This window comes from Zootoca vivipara, chromosome 3 (assembly GCF_965207765.1).
Source record: "Zootoca vivipara chromosome 3, rZooViv2.hap1.1, whole genome shotgun sequence".
Lineage (NCBI taxonomy): Eukaryota > Metazoa > Chordata > Lepidosauria > Squamata > Lacertidae > Zootoca > Zootoca vivipara.
This window is the reverse complement of record NC_142586.1, coordinates 64,208,980-64,226,456: the sequence shown is the minus strand read 5'-3', so window position 1 is coordinate 64,226,456 and position 17,477 is coordinate 64,208,980. Positions and strand designations below refer to the sequence as shown.

General features: G+C 39.5%; 1 protein-coding gene across 18 annotated transcripts in view; it reads left to right on the top strand.

The window, feature by feature from the left end:
* Nucleotides 1-17,477, top strand: part of SYNE1 (spectrin repeat containing nuclear envelope protein 1) — a 296,175-nt gene that overhangs the window by 148,254 nt on the left and 130,444 nt on the right. For all 18 annotated transcript variants that reach the window (XM_088667313.1, XM_088667312.1, XM_088667311.1 and 15 more), the window contains 12 exons: nucleotides 709-1,026; nucleotides 2,785-2,940; nucleotides 3,954-4,124; nucleotides 4,393-4,719; nucleotides 4,936-5,088; nucleotides 6,255-6,422; nucleotides 6,880-7,056; nucleotides 7,502-7,648; nucleotides 9,603-9,728; nucleotides 10,885-11,061; nucleotides 12,647-12,912; nucleotides 14,435-16,595. In XM_088667313.1, the coding sequence (XP_088523439.1) occupies nucleotides 709-1,026; nucleotides 2,785-2,940; nucleotides 3,954-4,124; nucleotides 4,393-4,719; nucleotides 4,936-5,088; nucleotides 6,255-6,422; nucleotides 6,880-7,056; nucleotides 7,502-7,648; nucleotides 9,603-9,728; nucleotides 10,885-11,061; nucleotides 12,647-12,912; nucleotides 14,435-16,595 (4,347 nt within the window). The remainder of the gene's footprint in view (nucleotides 1-708; nucleotides 1,027-2,784; nucleotides 2,941-3,953; nucleotides 4,125-4,392; nucleotides 4,720-4,935; nucleotides 5,089-6,254; nucleotides 6,423-6,879; nucleotides 7,057-7,501; nucleotides 7,649-9,602; nucleotides 9,729-10,884; nucleotides 11,062-12,646; nucleotides 12,913-14,434; nucleotides 16,596-17,477) is intronic.

Genomic DNA, 17,477 nt, shown 5'->3' with positions numbered 1-17,477 from the left:
AGAGCTCGAGTTTGCAGCAGGCTGCCAACCATGTATGGGGCTTATTGCTAGCTTGCTAGCTAGCTAGCTAGCGTGTATGTGTGTCTTTTCCTTCCTTTCTCCTGAAATGTCCTTGTATAATGTGGGGAGGGGAGTTTGAAACCTCACTGCATGCATCTTCTCTATCCTCATGCATCCCTATAAATTTATCAGAACCCTGAGCGGGTCAATTTCCTGTTCTTTCTGGAACATAACTGTTCTTGTCCCAAGTTTCCCTTTTCTTGTTTGCTCGCTCTCTCTTTCATCTGACACCTTAAAACACACTGTACATCAAGGAGGCTTGTTGATCCTCATCAGGTTGTTTGATTGTGGTAGTACAGTTTTTTAAAAAAAATACTTTTCTTTTTATTTACAAACTGATATGCTTCTATATTCACAGGGAGTATGTTATAATCTCTATTTTATTTTTGGGTACCCCCATTTTGCTTCTACATTGATAGGTATCCAACCACCAAAGTTCATTATTACAGGCAATGATGTTTGTTGGTTGCAAATATTATGAAATTTTATATGATAATCTGTTCATTGTAAACTGATGTTTGTGAGAACTTTGAAATGCACTTATGCAGTCTCAAGTATATGCCAGCTGAATGTAGGAGCTTATACTGTAATACAGAATCCCAGTACGGAATTATGGAATGATTAATGCTAATCTTTCTGCATTTTCAGGAATTACAGATGCATTGTGCTGAGGGACAGGCCTTGCTTAATGCAGCGCTCCATGTCAGGGAAAAAGTAATCCCATGGGGTATACCCCAATTGGAAGACAGAGTACTGGAGTCTGTACGTCAAGACTGGACAGTCTATCAACACAAGCTTTCTGAGGTCAGGATGCAACTAAACACTACCCTAAGCAGACTGAGGCTGATGGAGGACAAATTTCTGAAGGTGGATGAGTGGCTCAAAGCTCTGGAGGAGAAAGTTAACATCAGAAATGGGCGGCAGTCTGACAGAGCAACAAAGGAAATGCAACTACAACAGATGAAGGTGATTAAGTTATATGATGATGGTAATTTAAAATGGGCCTGGATTTACATTTAGAATGTGCAGTCTGCTAATCTGCATCAGTCCTGCCAATGAGCTTGCTAACTAATTTGTTCCAGGTGCTGACATAGCAAGTAATTTTGTACATCTGAAAGGTGGGCATTTACAGGTGAAACTCGGAAAATTAGAATATTGCCGAAAAGTGCATTTATTTCAGTACTGCAACTTTTTATTTTTTATTTTTCTTTTAATTTTTACAAATGCTTTCTTTTGGAAGTTCCACAGTAATAAAACAAATAGTTACAATAATACAAAAATAAACATCACTATTACATTTCATTAATTACATTCCATTTGTAATTGACCCACTTAATGACAAATAATTACAATTACAACAAATAAAGGCTTGACATATCTTGCTTTGCCTGTCATGCATCTATCTCATATATTGGTTTCACCTTTTAAGTTGCATTTCTGAAATAAATGCACTTTTCGACGATATTCTAATTTTCCGAGTTTCACCTGTATTTCTACCTGTGCCAACTATTTGGTATTTCTTGGCTAAATGTAAATGCAAATGTTTCCAGTTTGAACACAGATCACCAGTATTCTTGCAATGTGTGGATGATGTGTGTATCTTTCTCTGGTGGACCATTATAAAAATAGATGAAATAGTAAAAATAGATGAAATAATAAAGTACCCTGGAACATATTAGTGAATCCTGGCTAGAATAAGAATACTCAGCTTGTTCTGGCCTACTAGGTAAAAAAGTAAAGGTAAAGGACCCCTGGACAGTTAAGTCCAGTCAAAGGTGACTATGGGGTTGTGGTGCTCATCTCACTTCAGGTTGAGGGAGCCGGCGTTTGTCCAGAGATAGCTTTCTGGGTCATGTGGCCAGCATGACCAATCGCTTCTGGCACAACGAAACACTGTGTCAGAAACCAGAGCGCATGGAAACGCCACTGCAGCGGTACCTATTTATCTACTTGCACTGGTGTGCTTTCGAACTGCTAGGTTGGCAGAAGCTGGGATAGAACAACAGGAGCGAACCCCGTTCAGTGGATTTGAACCGCTGAGCTTCCGATCAGCAAGCCCAAGAGACTCAGTGGTTTAGACCACAGTGCCACCCGATCCCCAAGTTGCTCTACCATTGAGTTCAGGATAAATATAAGGGAGGTGGCGGCCTTTGTTTACTGTAAGGGCTTTCCTTGTGGAGGTACTTGCTGGGATTGATTGTGTACTTTAAGTTGGGATACAGAGATAGATTGGAGCTTAGTGATAGACTGGTTATGTGTTGCTGGTGCAGAACACATGAAACAGTGCTTATCAATGATTTGGCTCCATGTGAAAATGAGTTGTGTAAATGTGTGTGTGTACAAAATGGGGATCTGTGACCCATCTGTGTATAACTGAGTCAGCTGAACAATCTATGACCATGTGAGGAAGGAGATTAAGTGTGTACGTTTATTGAGTAGGATATGTAATTGGTAGTTGAATGGAAAGTGAATACGCATAAACATAAATATACAAAGAAAGCACACCCACATATTCTTGTATGTCACCCAGTAGTGTAACATTAATCTGAATCAGTGTTTAGGATTGGGCTTCATTACTTCAGTGTTCTTTTCTGTTGCACAAAAATAATATGGTATAAGTGCTCTGTGTTTAAAATCCCATGCTTATAATAGTTTATTTCATTTTTGTCCACATTTTTGTCACTTCTGTAATATTATAAAAATTAATATTTTTCTTTTCCACAGAAATGGCAAGAGGAGATAACAGTCTATAAAGATGAAGTTGAAGAAGTTGGCTTGTTAGCCCAGCAAATTCTGGAGGAGAGTCATACTTCTAGTAGGATGGGAAGGCAAGCAACCTACCTTACCTCTCAGTACCAAGCTCTAGTTCTTCAAGTACTGGTGAGTTATAAAAATGAAAAAAGAAGTAGGAGAGAGAGAGAGAGAGAGAGCGTTATTCACTGTTAACTGAAAAGTAACAGGTTTTTCCCATCTGGCCAACTGGTTCACATATAGGCAGTCCTAATCACAGTTTAGGAGTCCTTCAGTCCATTTAATTTTAAAGCTGCCACTGATTTTAATGGTCTGCTTCCAGTCCCATTCTATTTTCTAGATGTAGCTTTTCCTTGCTGATATATCCATATGAAGATAGGGATGATATTAGAGGCAGGGCCAGCAGAGTAGCCTTGCTGCTCCTTCAACACATGGAAATAAAGAATGAAGGAAGCTTATATTATCACAGAAGCACACAGAAGGTTCTGTTTTCCTATAGGCACTTGGAGTAGACCAATAAGCTTGTGTTTATTTATTTATGTGTGTGGGTGGGAATGATCTAGTAGTAGTCAGAAACAACAACAACAACAACAACAATTTATTATTTATACCCTACCCATCTGACCGAGTTTCCCCAGCCACTCTGGGCAGCTCCCAACCAAATATTAAAAACACAATGCAGCATTAAACATTAAAAAACTTCCCTAAACAGGGCTGCCTTCAGGTATCTTTTAAAAGTAAGATAGTTGCTTATTGCCTTGACATCTGTTGGGAGGGCATTTCACAGGGCGGGCACCACTACCGAGAAGGCCCTCTTCCTGGTTCCCTGTAACCTCACTTCTCGCAGTGAAGAAACCGCCAGAAGGCCTTCGGAGCTGGACCTCAGGGTCTGGGTTGAACGATGGGGGTGGAGATGCTCCTTCAGGTATACAGGACTTTTATGTTTAGGGCTTTAAAGGTCAGCACCAACACTTTGAATTGTGCTCGGAAATGAACTGAGAGAAAGTAAGTGCCTCTTCTGATCTATGTTTTATTTATAAACAGTGTGTTTTATAGTTACTAAAAGATATGCAAGAAATGGAAAGAGATACAAGAAATGGATAAATAGTCAATATTGAGTCCTGTTTAAAATTTGCTTGCAGGAGCAAATAAAATTCCTTGAAGATGAAATTCGAAGTATGGATGAATCTGAAGTGTGTTTTGCTGCTTACAAGGAATGGTTTGGAGCTACTCTTAGGAAATTCAGAAATGTTGTGACGAAGTCTGATGTTGTAGATAAAGCAGCAATGGAGAAGAAAATGCAGAAGCTTGAGGTATAGTTTGCTTATGACACTGGTACAGCAATTTAAAACAACACATATTTTACCAGCAGTGCATAATGAGGTTGCAAAAGATAAGAAAGCTTAAATCAGTTACAATTGACCATAACAGAGGAAAAAGCTCCCTCAGAACAACTGATTAAATAAAAATGTATTCACCAAGCACCTGATGCTCAGCAGTAGGAATAAAACTGAACCTGCAAAAGTAATTTACTCTTCAGTTGCAGGCCAAAATATACACTTTCCATTTTTCTTCTTACAGGATCTCATGAGTGACATGGATGTGGGTCATAATTTACTGAAATCTGCACGTGAAAAAGGAGAGAAAGCTATTAAGTACATGGAGGCAAATGAAGGGGAACAGTTAAAGAAAGAGATCAATGATTGTGTGGAGCAACTTGATGAGATGACCAGCTCTATCAGGAAAGAACACACAACCTTAGAGAAATGTCTCCACTTGACAAAGGAATTCTTAGATAAGTACAAAGTACACACTCAGTGGCTGTCAGAGAATCAGATTGTGCTACATACCACAGTGGATCCCAAAATGGAATTATATGAGAAAAAGGCACAGTTGTCGAAATATAAGGTAAATAAATATTGTGAGCTACAAAATGAGTGAAGTCTTAAGCCAGAAAATGTGAAATTGCTTGTGAGTCTCCCATAGTTTAAGGATGACTTCACATCACACTTTTAAATGGGTTCTTTCTCAACACAAGAAAATAATGATACTCTGTGTGTTGTGTATTATATATAAATACTACATTCGTTTTGAAGCACAGCTTAACTTTATTTTTCATTTTAGTCAATTCAACAGACAGTTTTTTCCCATGAGCCTTCAATAAAATCTGTGACAGAAAAAGGAAAATGCCTTCTTGAGCTAGTGTGTGATGTTAATTTGGCAGAGAACATTCAGAAACTTCAAACTGAATACCAGGAGCTCTGCAGCACAGCAAAGGTAAAATACCTAGGGTCTTATTCAGCTAACTCAGTGCACTAGAAGAAGCCAGCACAAGGATTCTCATAACTGCAGTGGGAATTCCCCTATTCATTGCCTATACACATCCCATGCCACCCCCAAATTTGCTTTGGAAGGTTGAGAGAACTCCTAGAACAGATTAAGGGGTGGGGGCAGGAAGGGGATTAAGGTTCCATTGTGAAGGAAAATCAGGGCTGTCTCAAGCATGTCGGGCACCCTGGCGCCATGGTGCAGAGATTGCTCCGGCGCCCTCGCCCTGGTGGGCCCAGCGCCCTGGCGCCCCGCGCCACCCAGCCTACCCCTAGAGCTGGCCCTGAGGAAAATCCTTGTGCTGATTAAATGTTAGCCTTCGTGCTACATGGAATACAAGCCTTGGCTCTATATAAGCCATGTTTTCTGCTGTAAAATGGTAATAATTATTTCTACAGGTGAATTTAGGCTTAAAACATAGGCTGCCTGCTGTAAGGTTTCTCCATGTCCTGGTGACAGCAGTCCACAAATAACTTACACTAACGAAATGTTATTAAATTTGCAGAGCTTTCCTGTTGGTGTGGGAAGTAGGTGACTAGACAAGTAATTTTTGCAGGTGGGGGGGGGCACACAAGCAAAGATTAAAATTGTTCCTCTTGTTCTCTAGTCAATTAGTGCATCATGCTGCAGATTGCCTCTTTTAAAGTGGTAATTTCCAAGCACTTGGCCAATATAAAGAGACCTTCAACACGATGCTCTGTTCTTTGGCAATGAGCTGCAAATTGCACACCACAGTACAGATCCACAAACACATTTCAAAACACCATCCTTCTCTTTGCTCTTGTTTCTTTTTAGATTAGATTTTTAAAGTATTTCTTTTATTCCAGTGTATCATAAAAAGATACTTTGTATGGACTGTGATCACTCTAAAAAGAGTAGAGGGGGGAAATAGCTACTGAGGCAGCCTGAGGAAACAATGCACGCAAAGAGCTGAGAAAAGGAGCGTACATCCCTCTCCCAGGGCACAGGTGTAATTACAAACAAGTTCTGGCAAAAAAATGAAACTTTTTCATACGAAGTTAAACATGTATTTTCATGCTTTTTCAATTGGTGTTTTGAGGGGGGCATTATTTGGAACTGTCTTTGAAATGTGACTGGTTTCTATGATTACACAGGCTCATGTTGCAATTTTGGAGGTGAAAGTGAAACAGCATGAAGAATATAACACTGACTTGCAAGAAGTGGAAAAGTGGTTGTTACAGATGTCTAGCAGGCTGGTTACTCCTGACCTTATGGAGAACAGTAATCTAGAAATTATAACACAACATTTAGCCAACCACAAGGTAGGTCTAAATGAGCAGCAATGAATACCCTTTTTCATATGTTGTAGTGGGCCTTATGATGTGAATAATATTTTGAAAGGTCATATACAAGATACAACTATGATAAAAATTTATGTTACAAAATGTTTACTTTAAAGGCACATGAGACATGATCAGATTGATTGGAATACTGAAATGAGGGTTTCCCAGGGGCCCTATATGAGATTGGCTCTACCTAAGAGACTTCAGAGACAGAGCTTTGATGTTAGATAGGCCGATTCAATGTTGGAGCCTTACTCTCTGAAGCCACTGGTCCCTCAAATGACTGTTGCCCCAAGTGACATTATAGTTGTGACATTTGTAGGTTGAGGCAGCTCAACTACTTTTGTCCTAGCCTGTCCCCCTTTGAATGGTGAATAGTAAATGCTGTAAACATTTTCTGTGATATGTTGTGGTGTTTTGAACGCTGCTTTCTTAGGCAATGATGGAAGAGATTGCTGGATTTGAAGATCGCCTGAACAGCCTTAAAAGCAAGGGAGATGACTTGATAAATGAGTGTGCAGAGCATCTCCAAGCAAAATTTAAGCAAAATATAGAAACCCAGCTGCAGGGAACAAGGGATAGCTATTCAGCTATATGTAGCACAACTCAGAGGGTAAGTCCCTATCCATGTATGTTTAGTAGGTGTCATTGTAATATATCATCTATTACCGGTAGATGCAATACAAAAAATACAATATAATGCAAAATACTAGCAAATGGGGTACAAAATGGGCATCCGAAGAACTGAAAACTGAACATAATTACAGGTGGAGGAAAATGGAAGAAATTTCATCTAAGAGTTGAATTGGAAACTCATTTTGGAACACAGGCCGTTAGAAACTCATTTCGGAAAACTACAGTAATATCTATATTGCTAATATAGATTATATGTTTGTTGGGCGTCTCTTTACTTATTTGCAACATTTCCATACGGCCAATTAACAAAAAGTTTTTAGGTGCTTTATATGTAAAATTAGCCTATCAACTTGAGGAAAGTTTTATCTTCAATAATGACATCATAAATATTAGGCAACTTATTCATGCTTTTTTTTTTGTAGGTGTACCAGAGTTTGGAGCACGAACTCCAGAAACATGTTAACCATCAAGACACACTTCAGCAATGTAAAGTTTGGCTCTCTGCCGTTCGGCCAGAGTTAAAGCCAAATCCTCGTCCGCCTTTCAGCATGGCAGATGCTGTTAAGCAGGTAAGAACAGTCCATATTGAAATATTTGATCAAAATAGAGTATTTACCAAAATGGCTGAATCCAAATGTGTGCATAATTAAACAGAAAATTGGTATGTTCATTAGGGGTTCCAGCAACAATCCCTAGTTGGGACTCATAGGAGAGCTTTGGGAGCTTGTAAAAGTCCACCTTAAAGGAGAACCAAGATTGTCAAGTGACAATATTCTCCAACTCAGATTAAAACCTGTGTCAGAGAAGAATTGCTGTCTTCCCTCCCCATACAATATTCCCCATCCTGCCATCCCCCAGACAAAAATACACTTCCCCACCCCAATTTAACACCCTCACACGCTGATAGCATGCAAGCCCAGGGGAGGGGGGAGGGGAGGGGGAAAGAGGCTGCACCCCTGAAAAGCCTGATTGGGATCAATGGACAACCTCCCAACAAGGATGCTGTTGATCCCTGGATCCTTTCTGTGAGGTGGGTATTTGTGACCCACCAATGGTTTGTGGGGATCAGAGTTTTTTTTCTCTGTGCACAGTCAAATGAATACATTGATCTTGGAAGAACTTACTAATGTGGAGAAAGTTATCATGATCATGTGTCTTCAAGCATTGTACCATGAATTTTAAAAAGAAATCAGATACCGGTACTTGTTTAAAGAACGGACACTTAGCGATATTGTTTTTTCCATGATGGTGGTTGTTTCTGGTTTATAGATATACTGGAGTTTGGAACGTTAGATATATTGGATTTGTTGGAAGGTTCAGGACAGGCAAAAGAAAGTACTACTTAACACAGTGCGTAGTTTTGATCAAGCAGTCACAGAATAGAATAGAATTAGGATCGGTTCATCATTCCAGTTGGGGAGTTGACTAGTGCTGGTCCCTGGTGTGGGCCAAGCATCCAGGATCGCACTTGGCAACTGGCGAAGAGGTTCTGGCCAGGCAGGGCCCACCTGAGCTAGGGACATGCTTTGATGCTATCCTCCCCCAGGCCCTTTAATCCTCCCAGGTTGAATTGAGGCGGCCAGAACTGTACCCTGTATTCCAAATGTGGTTCAACATGTTTGGCTATCACAAGCAGAAATTGTTTGGTAACGCCTTTCTGTATCATTGCAGCATGAATTTCAAATAAATGTTTTTAATGTTCAAAAGATTTACTTTGCATCTCTATTCAAAACCATAGTCCCTAAAGAATTTAAAGTCAAAATGAACAAGTCCAAATGCGCATTTTGGAGGCGCTTTAAGATACAATCCTATATCTTCTTATTATTCTCCAGATTTCTCAAATGTATCTTGAGCCATTGAAAAATCCTATGGAAGTGTTCAGCATGGTGGGTCCAGAATTAGGAATTCTAGCTGTGTCCTCAATAAGATTTATCACCCCCAAATTGTAATGCTACTTAAAAAAATAAAGTAGTATATTCCATTCATGAAGGAGTATATATCTTGCAGAGCATGCCCTTGAAAATCTGCTACTTGAGGTTGTAATATTATTAAGACTAGGCTGGATTAAGAAATTAGAAGCCAGACAGTGATGAATCTGTTCAGATGGACAGTAATTAGTTGGTCTAGACAGCCAATCCCTTATTGTTAATTCTTCAAGAACCAGCATCTTGTCCTGTTTTTGTTTTATGAAGTCAGTTTGTCTGGACACAGCTTTCAGTCAGATCTCAAGTAGCCTAACAGATATTTTGTTTTGTTTTTGGGGAAAGTTAAATATAAACTTAAATATTAGCATGCATTAATATAGTGAAACAAGTTGATGAGTGGGTGGATAATTGCATGCTTTTTTGGTGTGTTGCATCTTTGTTATTCATTATTTCTACACTTTTCTGAATAGTTTGTAACAAAAATAACCGTAATGATTCTGTCCTGTTTTCAGTTCATCAGACTATTGTATAAATGAAAGCTTTCTTGGTGAAATGTGAAAATATTGTTCTCATGAAAAACTTTCCTTATTCTTTTTAGGTTAAGCATTTCAGAGCCCTGCAGGAGCAAGCAAGCACCTATTTGGATCTTTTGTGCTCTATGTGTGATTTATCAGACAGCACAGTGAAAAATACAGCAACAGACATCCAGCTGACAAAGCAAACGGTATGGGATAAACTCTGGCAGACCTCCTCTAATCCTTCTTAGAGGTGCAATTGTCTTACTGTGTCACAGGGGTCATATTAGGTAATAGCAGTTTGAAGAAGCTATTTCGATTTTCATCTGAAAGATATGCATCAATAGCATACCAACTGATGCAGTAATACCTAGAAAACAATAAGTGGTATATCTTTATATCAGGCAAATAAATAGACTAGCAATGTTTAAAATATATCAGTATTATTTTAAGAAGTCAGGCCTTTATTTTACTGCAGAGTATTGCAACATTTCAGAGTGCGTTTGCATATTTAATGCTTTCTTCATTGCTACATAAAAGATGTGACAGGGTAAAGTAAAACCTATTGACAGATTACACTGAAAAAACAAAATTTCTAATATTTTCTGAGGCAGAAATCCGCCATGCAACAAAACTGCAATTGCAGTTGCACATTAGGAGTAGGAATCCTAATAGATACATTGGCTTTTCCATTTCATTATTAAATTCTCTGTCCTATGACAGAGCAGCCATATTAACTTTAAAGTATAACAAATGCATTCATTTATGCACATGCATTTATACAATGCAAACAAACCGGGTTGTTGTTTTTAAAAAATGTTCTGAATGATATTTCCATAGTAATAAATTTTGCTCATAGTACATAGAATATTTATTGTTGACAAATAAATTATACACAAAAACTGTTCAGCAGTGACCCATGCTATCTGTAAACATTCAGATGGACTCTTCTTCTCAGAAAGCAAAATAATACAATTCCAGGCCATCTATATAGTCCAAACAAACCGGTACTGCTGACAATGTTTTCAAAGCCTCTAGAAAGAGAGGTAAAAGACGCAAAGAGAAACTTTAAAGTTCAATCAGTGTTATCCATTTCTATCCTTAATTTTAATAAAATTATTTTATGTGTGGAGTGTTTGCATGCTATGGTCATATTGGGTTTTGAAATTTCACAGGGTTAAGTCATTCTGGATCCTAGAGACTTATGCAAGCTTTCTTTATCCTCTATCTCTGTGGCCCATCCCCACCCCCTGCTGTAAATCTATCGCAAGAGTCTGCCCTACATAAAGAGGTAGTGTACATCTTAAGACAGCCCATAAAGAATTGCATTAAAATGTTCCTGCTACGCTCCTACATATTTTTCAGATCGAAGATCGGATAATGAACTCACAGTACCTTGCTCAGGGCTGGGAGGAAATAAAGCAAATGAAGGCAGAGCTTTGGATATGTTTTCAGGATGCAGATCAGCAACTGCAGAATATGAAGAGGCGAGGGGCAGAGCTGGAAATAAACATTGCTCAGAATATGGTGTTGCAGGTGAAGGTAAGGGGCAGCTTCCATTCAAATAAAAGAGAAGTCTGTAGCTAACAGGTGATTTATTTTTATTCTTATTTTTACATATACTTGACACTGTTTGACTGTTATATATTTCTCTGGAAGAAGTGCAGGTATGCGGAAAGAATGTGGGCAGGAGTGGCACTTTATGTGTTTATGCTATGGTATGTTAGAGCTGGATGAGAAATGCCCTTTTGAGTTATACAGATGACTTCATTTCTGAAAAATCAACCACAATCCAGGAAACTGATATAGGCCACTTAGGTTTGGTAGACAACTACCTTCAGCTGGCAAAATAAAGACATTTTCCTATGAAATTGATTAATTATTTTAGAGAAGTAGGTAGTGGCCGAGTTTTCCTGAATTTGCTAAATACATTCTATGGTTACGCGTGGGTAAAACAGTCTCCAGGTTATCTCAAAATGCCAGGTTGATACAGTACGTTAAGGGAGTACACGTGATCTGCTCCACATAATAGGCATATACATGAAGGAGGCTGTGGGATGGCATGGACCAATCCTGCCTGCCACCTTTGCCGTATGCTGCTGTCACTGATAAACAACCATTTCATATTGATCAGAAAAAAGTTCTCCTCACAGCTCCTACATTTGAAGAGAGACCCAAATCATCTGTATCCAGGGGAACCCTTTCTGATCAACATGAAATGGATGTTCATTGGAAGAGTAAGATGATGGGACACAGCAGTGCTGATGGACAGAGCTAGCCTGTGTGACCATATAGCTCCTCTGCATATATTTCTAACATGGAATTTGCTGCATGTAACCCATAATAGAAAACTACTGTAGTAAATTTAATCCTACATTTTTAAAGAGCAAGAGTCATTGTTTTTTTATAAAAAAAAGTAGCCTGAGGAAAGGGGCATTTAGAACAGAGAATTGATGGGAAGAGAGTGCATAACATTTTCCTCACCTGCTTCTTCCCTGCTCCAAATCAACTCCCCTAAGCAGCTTTTCTACCTGTGAGATTCCAAAGCTGTGTTTGCTCTGCTCTGTGAGAATCCAGTGGGAAAGCTGCTCAAGGGGTATTTTGGAGCAAAGAAACACTAAGCAGGGAAAGAGGGTCTGGGTACCTCAAACCCTCACCGGAGCAGCTTCTTTTAAAGAAAAAGACAGTTGGTAGTCTTGTTACATACATTTGCATATAGCATATTGCATATTGCATATAGTTTGCCTCTAAAAAAGGAGCTATTGGAATTTCTACCTAAAGCTTTCCAACACAGATCTGGCTCAATTTGCCTTCTTCATGGGACATTATACAGAAAACAGGACAAGGAAGAGACAGTTTCCCTTCTAAGGGTGTAAGGAAGAGGAAAAGAGAGCTGTTGGGTCCTTTGTCAGCTTTCATTCTGAAGGAAGATTTGCCATCTGAAAAAGCTCTTACTTCTTTGTTACCCATGAATTGTCAAAACAGAAATCTTGACATCTTATGAAACAGAAGAATATTGATCTGACTTCTATATGTCTTTGTGATACAGCATAATAGAATGCATTAAACATTCTCATTTAGTTCTCAGGTTGTTAATTCATTACCATTTTCCTTTCTCCTCATACAGGAGTTCAGTCAGAAGCTGCAGTCTAAACAGACAGCTTTGACGGCTGTGACTGAAAAGGTGAGCAAACTAACCCAAGGACAAGAGTCACCAGAGCACAAGGAAGTAGGACGCTTGAGCAACCATTGGTTGGACCTTTGCCTTCAAACAAGTAATGTGCTCCTACACAGGGAGGAAGATCTTCAGAGGACAAAGGATTATCATGACCGCCTAAACATAGTAGAAGTCTTTTTGGAAAAGTTTACACAAGAATGGGACAACTTGGCAAGGTAGGGACTCACAGGTTGAGTCAGGAAAATCTGTAACACTTCTTTGATACAGACATTGCTAAGGTGACCACTTCTCATTAGAGTATAGAACTATACTCATGAATGTTTGGAATTGCAATTATGCTTTTCTGGTTTTAAATCTAGTCTGTTGTAAATGTTGCTCTTGTACTTTTGGAAGCCACATTGGTAGGGTTTTCCTCTAAAAGGCAAATTGTAATGAATAGAAAAATTAACTACTGTATATTGAGCTCTTTTGGTCTATTTAGTTCAGTATTGTCTGTGCTAATTGGAAGTAGCTCTCCAAGGGCTTCGATAACGATTTTGCTAGGCCTGCTACCCTAGGATTTTTTTCACTGAATATGATAGGGATTGGGCCTAGGACTTCATTCATGCAAAGCATATACTCTAGTACTGAGCATCAACCCTCCTACAGACTCCACACTCATGTCCCCCTACCTGAGTATGTATGTATGTATGTATGTATGTATGTATGTATGTATGTATTTATTTATTTATTTATTTATTTATTTATTTATTTATTTATTATGCCTCCATAAGTCCCTCTCTCCTTCAGGATCAACTATGAAAATGGAAGAAGAGAATGAGCAAGTCAAGAGTGAGCAAGTCTAAACACATGCTTGCACTGCTTGTGGACACAATAGGGTTAGGGCAATGTTAAGGCATATTGGCACATTGGCACATTGGGTTAGGGCAATGTTACAGGCATATTGGCACATTTCAGATTGAAGAGCTGGCAATGTGTGTAGATGCTTTTAAGTTAACAGTATGCCTCAAAGGTTTGCTGAAATGATTAAAAGGATAGTGTACCTAGATGGGTGGACTCCTCTCCAAGCTCGCTTTCTAAGTTCAGTTTTTACAAGGTTTCATAGAGAACTCTCAGAAAAGCATGGCCCTTTTGAAGCCTTTTTGAGATATATATTAAAAACATATTCATCTGCATATCTTCAGTCTTCCTCTCTCTAACCCACCTTCCACCTGTTCCAGTCCCCTCAGCTACAATTCAGAGTGGTATCTGTACTTCTCTTGCTGCTGTAGCAGAGCCAGGTAGAGCAAGGGGGGAGGAGCAAGAAAGATACTGACATTTCTTCCTCCCACCATTGCCAGAGCAGCAGCAGGCTAAGCAGGTGCGAAGGTGAGCAGGTAGATTGGTGGGTGGGTGACTGGATGGATGAGAGGACATATTTGGACTATAACCCAACAGAATAACATGGGGGACTGCAATGCTTACCTTGTATTTGAGGTGAGTATTAATGAGTTACCAAAATTCATATTTGGAGGCAAAGACCTATGCACTCAGTGACATCTCCAGCTATACAGAACTTTGCAGTGGCGGTGTGTTTAGCAATGATTGCTTTACATATGATTTTTAAATCTCTAACGCCCTTAGGGAATGAAAAGAATGCTTCAGATTTTCACATTGCTCGAACACCTCCTCCCCACACCCAATGCCTGTGCTATTGCTTATTTTGAGTTGTGCTCTTAATTTACTTGTTTTTAACAGATCGGATGCTGAAAGTACCACTACCCATCTTGAGGCTTTGAAAAAGCTAGCATTGGCTCTGCAGGAAAGACGATTTGCTCTTGAAGACTTGAAGGATCAGAAGCAGAAAATAACAGAACATCTAAATCTGGATGACAGAGAGTTAGTAAAAGAGCAGACGGGGCACTTTGAGCAGCGCTGGATCCAGCTAGAGGACCTTATCAAGAGGAAAATTCAACTGTCTGTCACCACATTAGAAGAGCTGAGTATGGTGCAGACTAAACTTCAGGAATTAATGGAATGGGCGGAAGAGCAGCAACCTAGCATCTCTGAAGCTCTCAAACACAGTCCACCACCTGAGCTGGCTCAGAACTTCCTCATGGACCATCTCACCATTTGCAGTGAAGTGGAAGCCAAACAACTTGTTTTGAAAGCACTTACAAAGGATGCCAGTAGGGTGATGACTAATTTGGGGCTTAATGAAAGACAGGTGCTCCAGAAATGCCTGTCAGATGCCGAAAATCACGTGGATTGCCTTAGCGATCTGGTTGGTCAGAGGAGAAAGCACCTGAATAAGGCATTATCTGAAAGGACTCAATTCCTCCTGGCAGCCTTTCAAGCAATGAATCACATTCAACAACATGAGAAAAAGGTAATGTTCTATGAGCACATTTGTTTGCTACCAGAAGATGTAAGCAAACAGATCCGGGTTTGTAAGAGTACACAAGCCAGCCTTAAGGCCTACCAGAGTGAAATATCTGCCCTGTGGTCTCAAGGGAGGACATTGATGAAGGAAACAACAGAGCAAGAGAAGACTGAAGTGTTAGAGAAACTGCAAGAGCTACAGAACATGTATGACACTATTTTGCAGAAATGTAGCCAGCGACTAATAGAACTAGAAAAACATATGGTTTCTAGAAAATATTTCAAGGAAGATTTGGATAAATTATGCCACTGGCTTAAGCAGTCTGATATTGTTTCATTCCCAGAGATCAATTTAATGAACAGCAATTCTGAACTTTATTCCCAACTAGCAAAGTATCACCAAATTCTTGAGCAGTGCTCTGAATATGAAAATCTTCTGTTGACATTGCAAAGAGATGGCCAGGAAATCTTACCATCACTCAATGACATGGACCGTTCTTATCTTGATGAAAAGCTGAATGCCTTGCCTCAACAATTTAGTGTGATTGTTGCTCTGGCTAAGGACAAATTCTGTAAAGTCCAAGAAGCAATCTTGGCCCGTAATGAATATGCATCATTAATTGAATTGACAACAAAGGCTCTGTCTGAATTGGAAGATCAACTAGTGAGCCAACATAAGGCCCCTTTTACCCTCTTAGCCAAAGAAGCTGTGTCACTCCAGCAAGATTACAGAAGCATCCTGGCTGAAGTCATAAACCTTGGTGCTGCAGTTGATGAATTAAACCAGAAGAAGGAAGCATTTCGGAGCACTGGGCAACCATGGCTGCCAGAGGAGATGCTGCTGCTTACCACCTTGTATCACAAACTAAAAAGGCAAATAGAACAGAAAGTAAACCAGTTGGAAGATATGATAGAAGCATATCAAGAACATGAAGAAATGTGTAAGCAACTTGAGATGCAGCTAAATTCTGTAAAAGAGGAACAAGCAAAAGTTAATGAACAAACACTCCCAGCAGAGGAAAAACTGAAAATGTACCATTCCTTGGCTGGCAGTCTGCAGGATGCTGGGATTCTTTTGAAACGCATAGCTGAGCATCTTGAGATGCTTTCCTCCCAGCTTGACCCATCTGTGCATGAAGGAGCAAATCATCAGGTGCGAACTTGGCAGGAGATGCTGAAGACGTTGCAGACTGCCATTGGTGATACTGTGATAGAGTGTGAAAACAGACTGGTGCAAAGCATAGATTTCCAAACTGAAATCTATCGCTCCCTTGATTGGCTGAGGCACGTTAAGGCAGAATTGAATGATCAACTGAGTATTGATTTAAAACTGAACATTATCCAGGAAGAGATCCGTAAAGTTCAGATTCAGCAGGAAGAAGTTCAGTCCAGCCTAAGGATAATGGGAGCACTAAGCAGTAAAGAAAAGGAGAAGTATACAAAGGCCAAAGAACTGGTACCTGCTGACTTGGAAAATAGTCTTGCTGAACTCTCTGAACTTGATGGGGAAGTGAAAGAAGCAATACACAAGCGGCAGGTCAGTGAATCTTGCATTCCTTTAATTTTTTTACCAATATTAAGAAGACAATGAATTAAAGATTTGTATTAGAATAATCAGCATGGCATAATAACCAGGGTTAACCTGCTGAAGCCAGTTTTAGATTTCATGCTGGTAGTATGGCTGTCATTGGCTCAGTTTGCTCCTAATTCTTAGCCAAACTATGGTGATACGTGAACAAGCAAGGATGTGGGCAGCCCTATTTAGGGACGCTTTTAATATTTGATGAATTATTGTATTTTAATATTTTGTTGGAAGCCACCCAGAGTGGGTGTAGTATAAATAAATCATCATTATCACCACCACCACCACCATCATTATTATTTTAAGCAAAAAAACGTAGCCACTTTGCTCTTGCCCTGCTCATGCTTCTGTTGTGCTATCCCCATATAAGCCATGGTTTGGCTTAGCATCATATCTGAATGCGGACTCATGGTGCTTCTACTCAGAACATCAAACTTTGGGTATGTCTTATGGTTTGTCTGGAACAAGACAAACCATGGCTTAGAGCTGGTTAGATCAGCAGAATCAGAGGAGGAGTGAAGCGGCTGTGTTTTTGTTCCTGGTGCCTACACTCCTGGTTTAGGATTACCAGAGAACCAGGCCAACATCACCTTAAACAGCATAGGCAGTGTAAATGCCAATTTTATAAATCAAGAGTTCTGATTCTACACCAAAGGTTTTTTAGTCCACAGCTCCTAAGACCATAGAGGCAAGGCCCTAATCACTTAAAAGATTTTTGTGCCCCAGTATGTATTTAATTTAAAATAGAAGCGATAATAAACCATCACAGTAAGATGGAAAATAGTGTTTATTTTTGTATACTTCTGCTTTATTTACATTTGGGAAAAAAATCTCCTA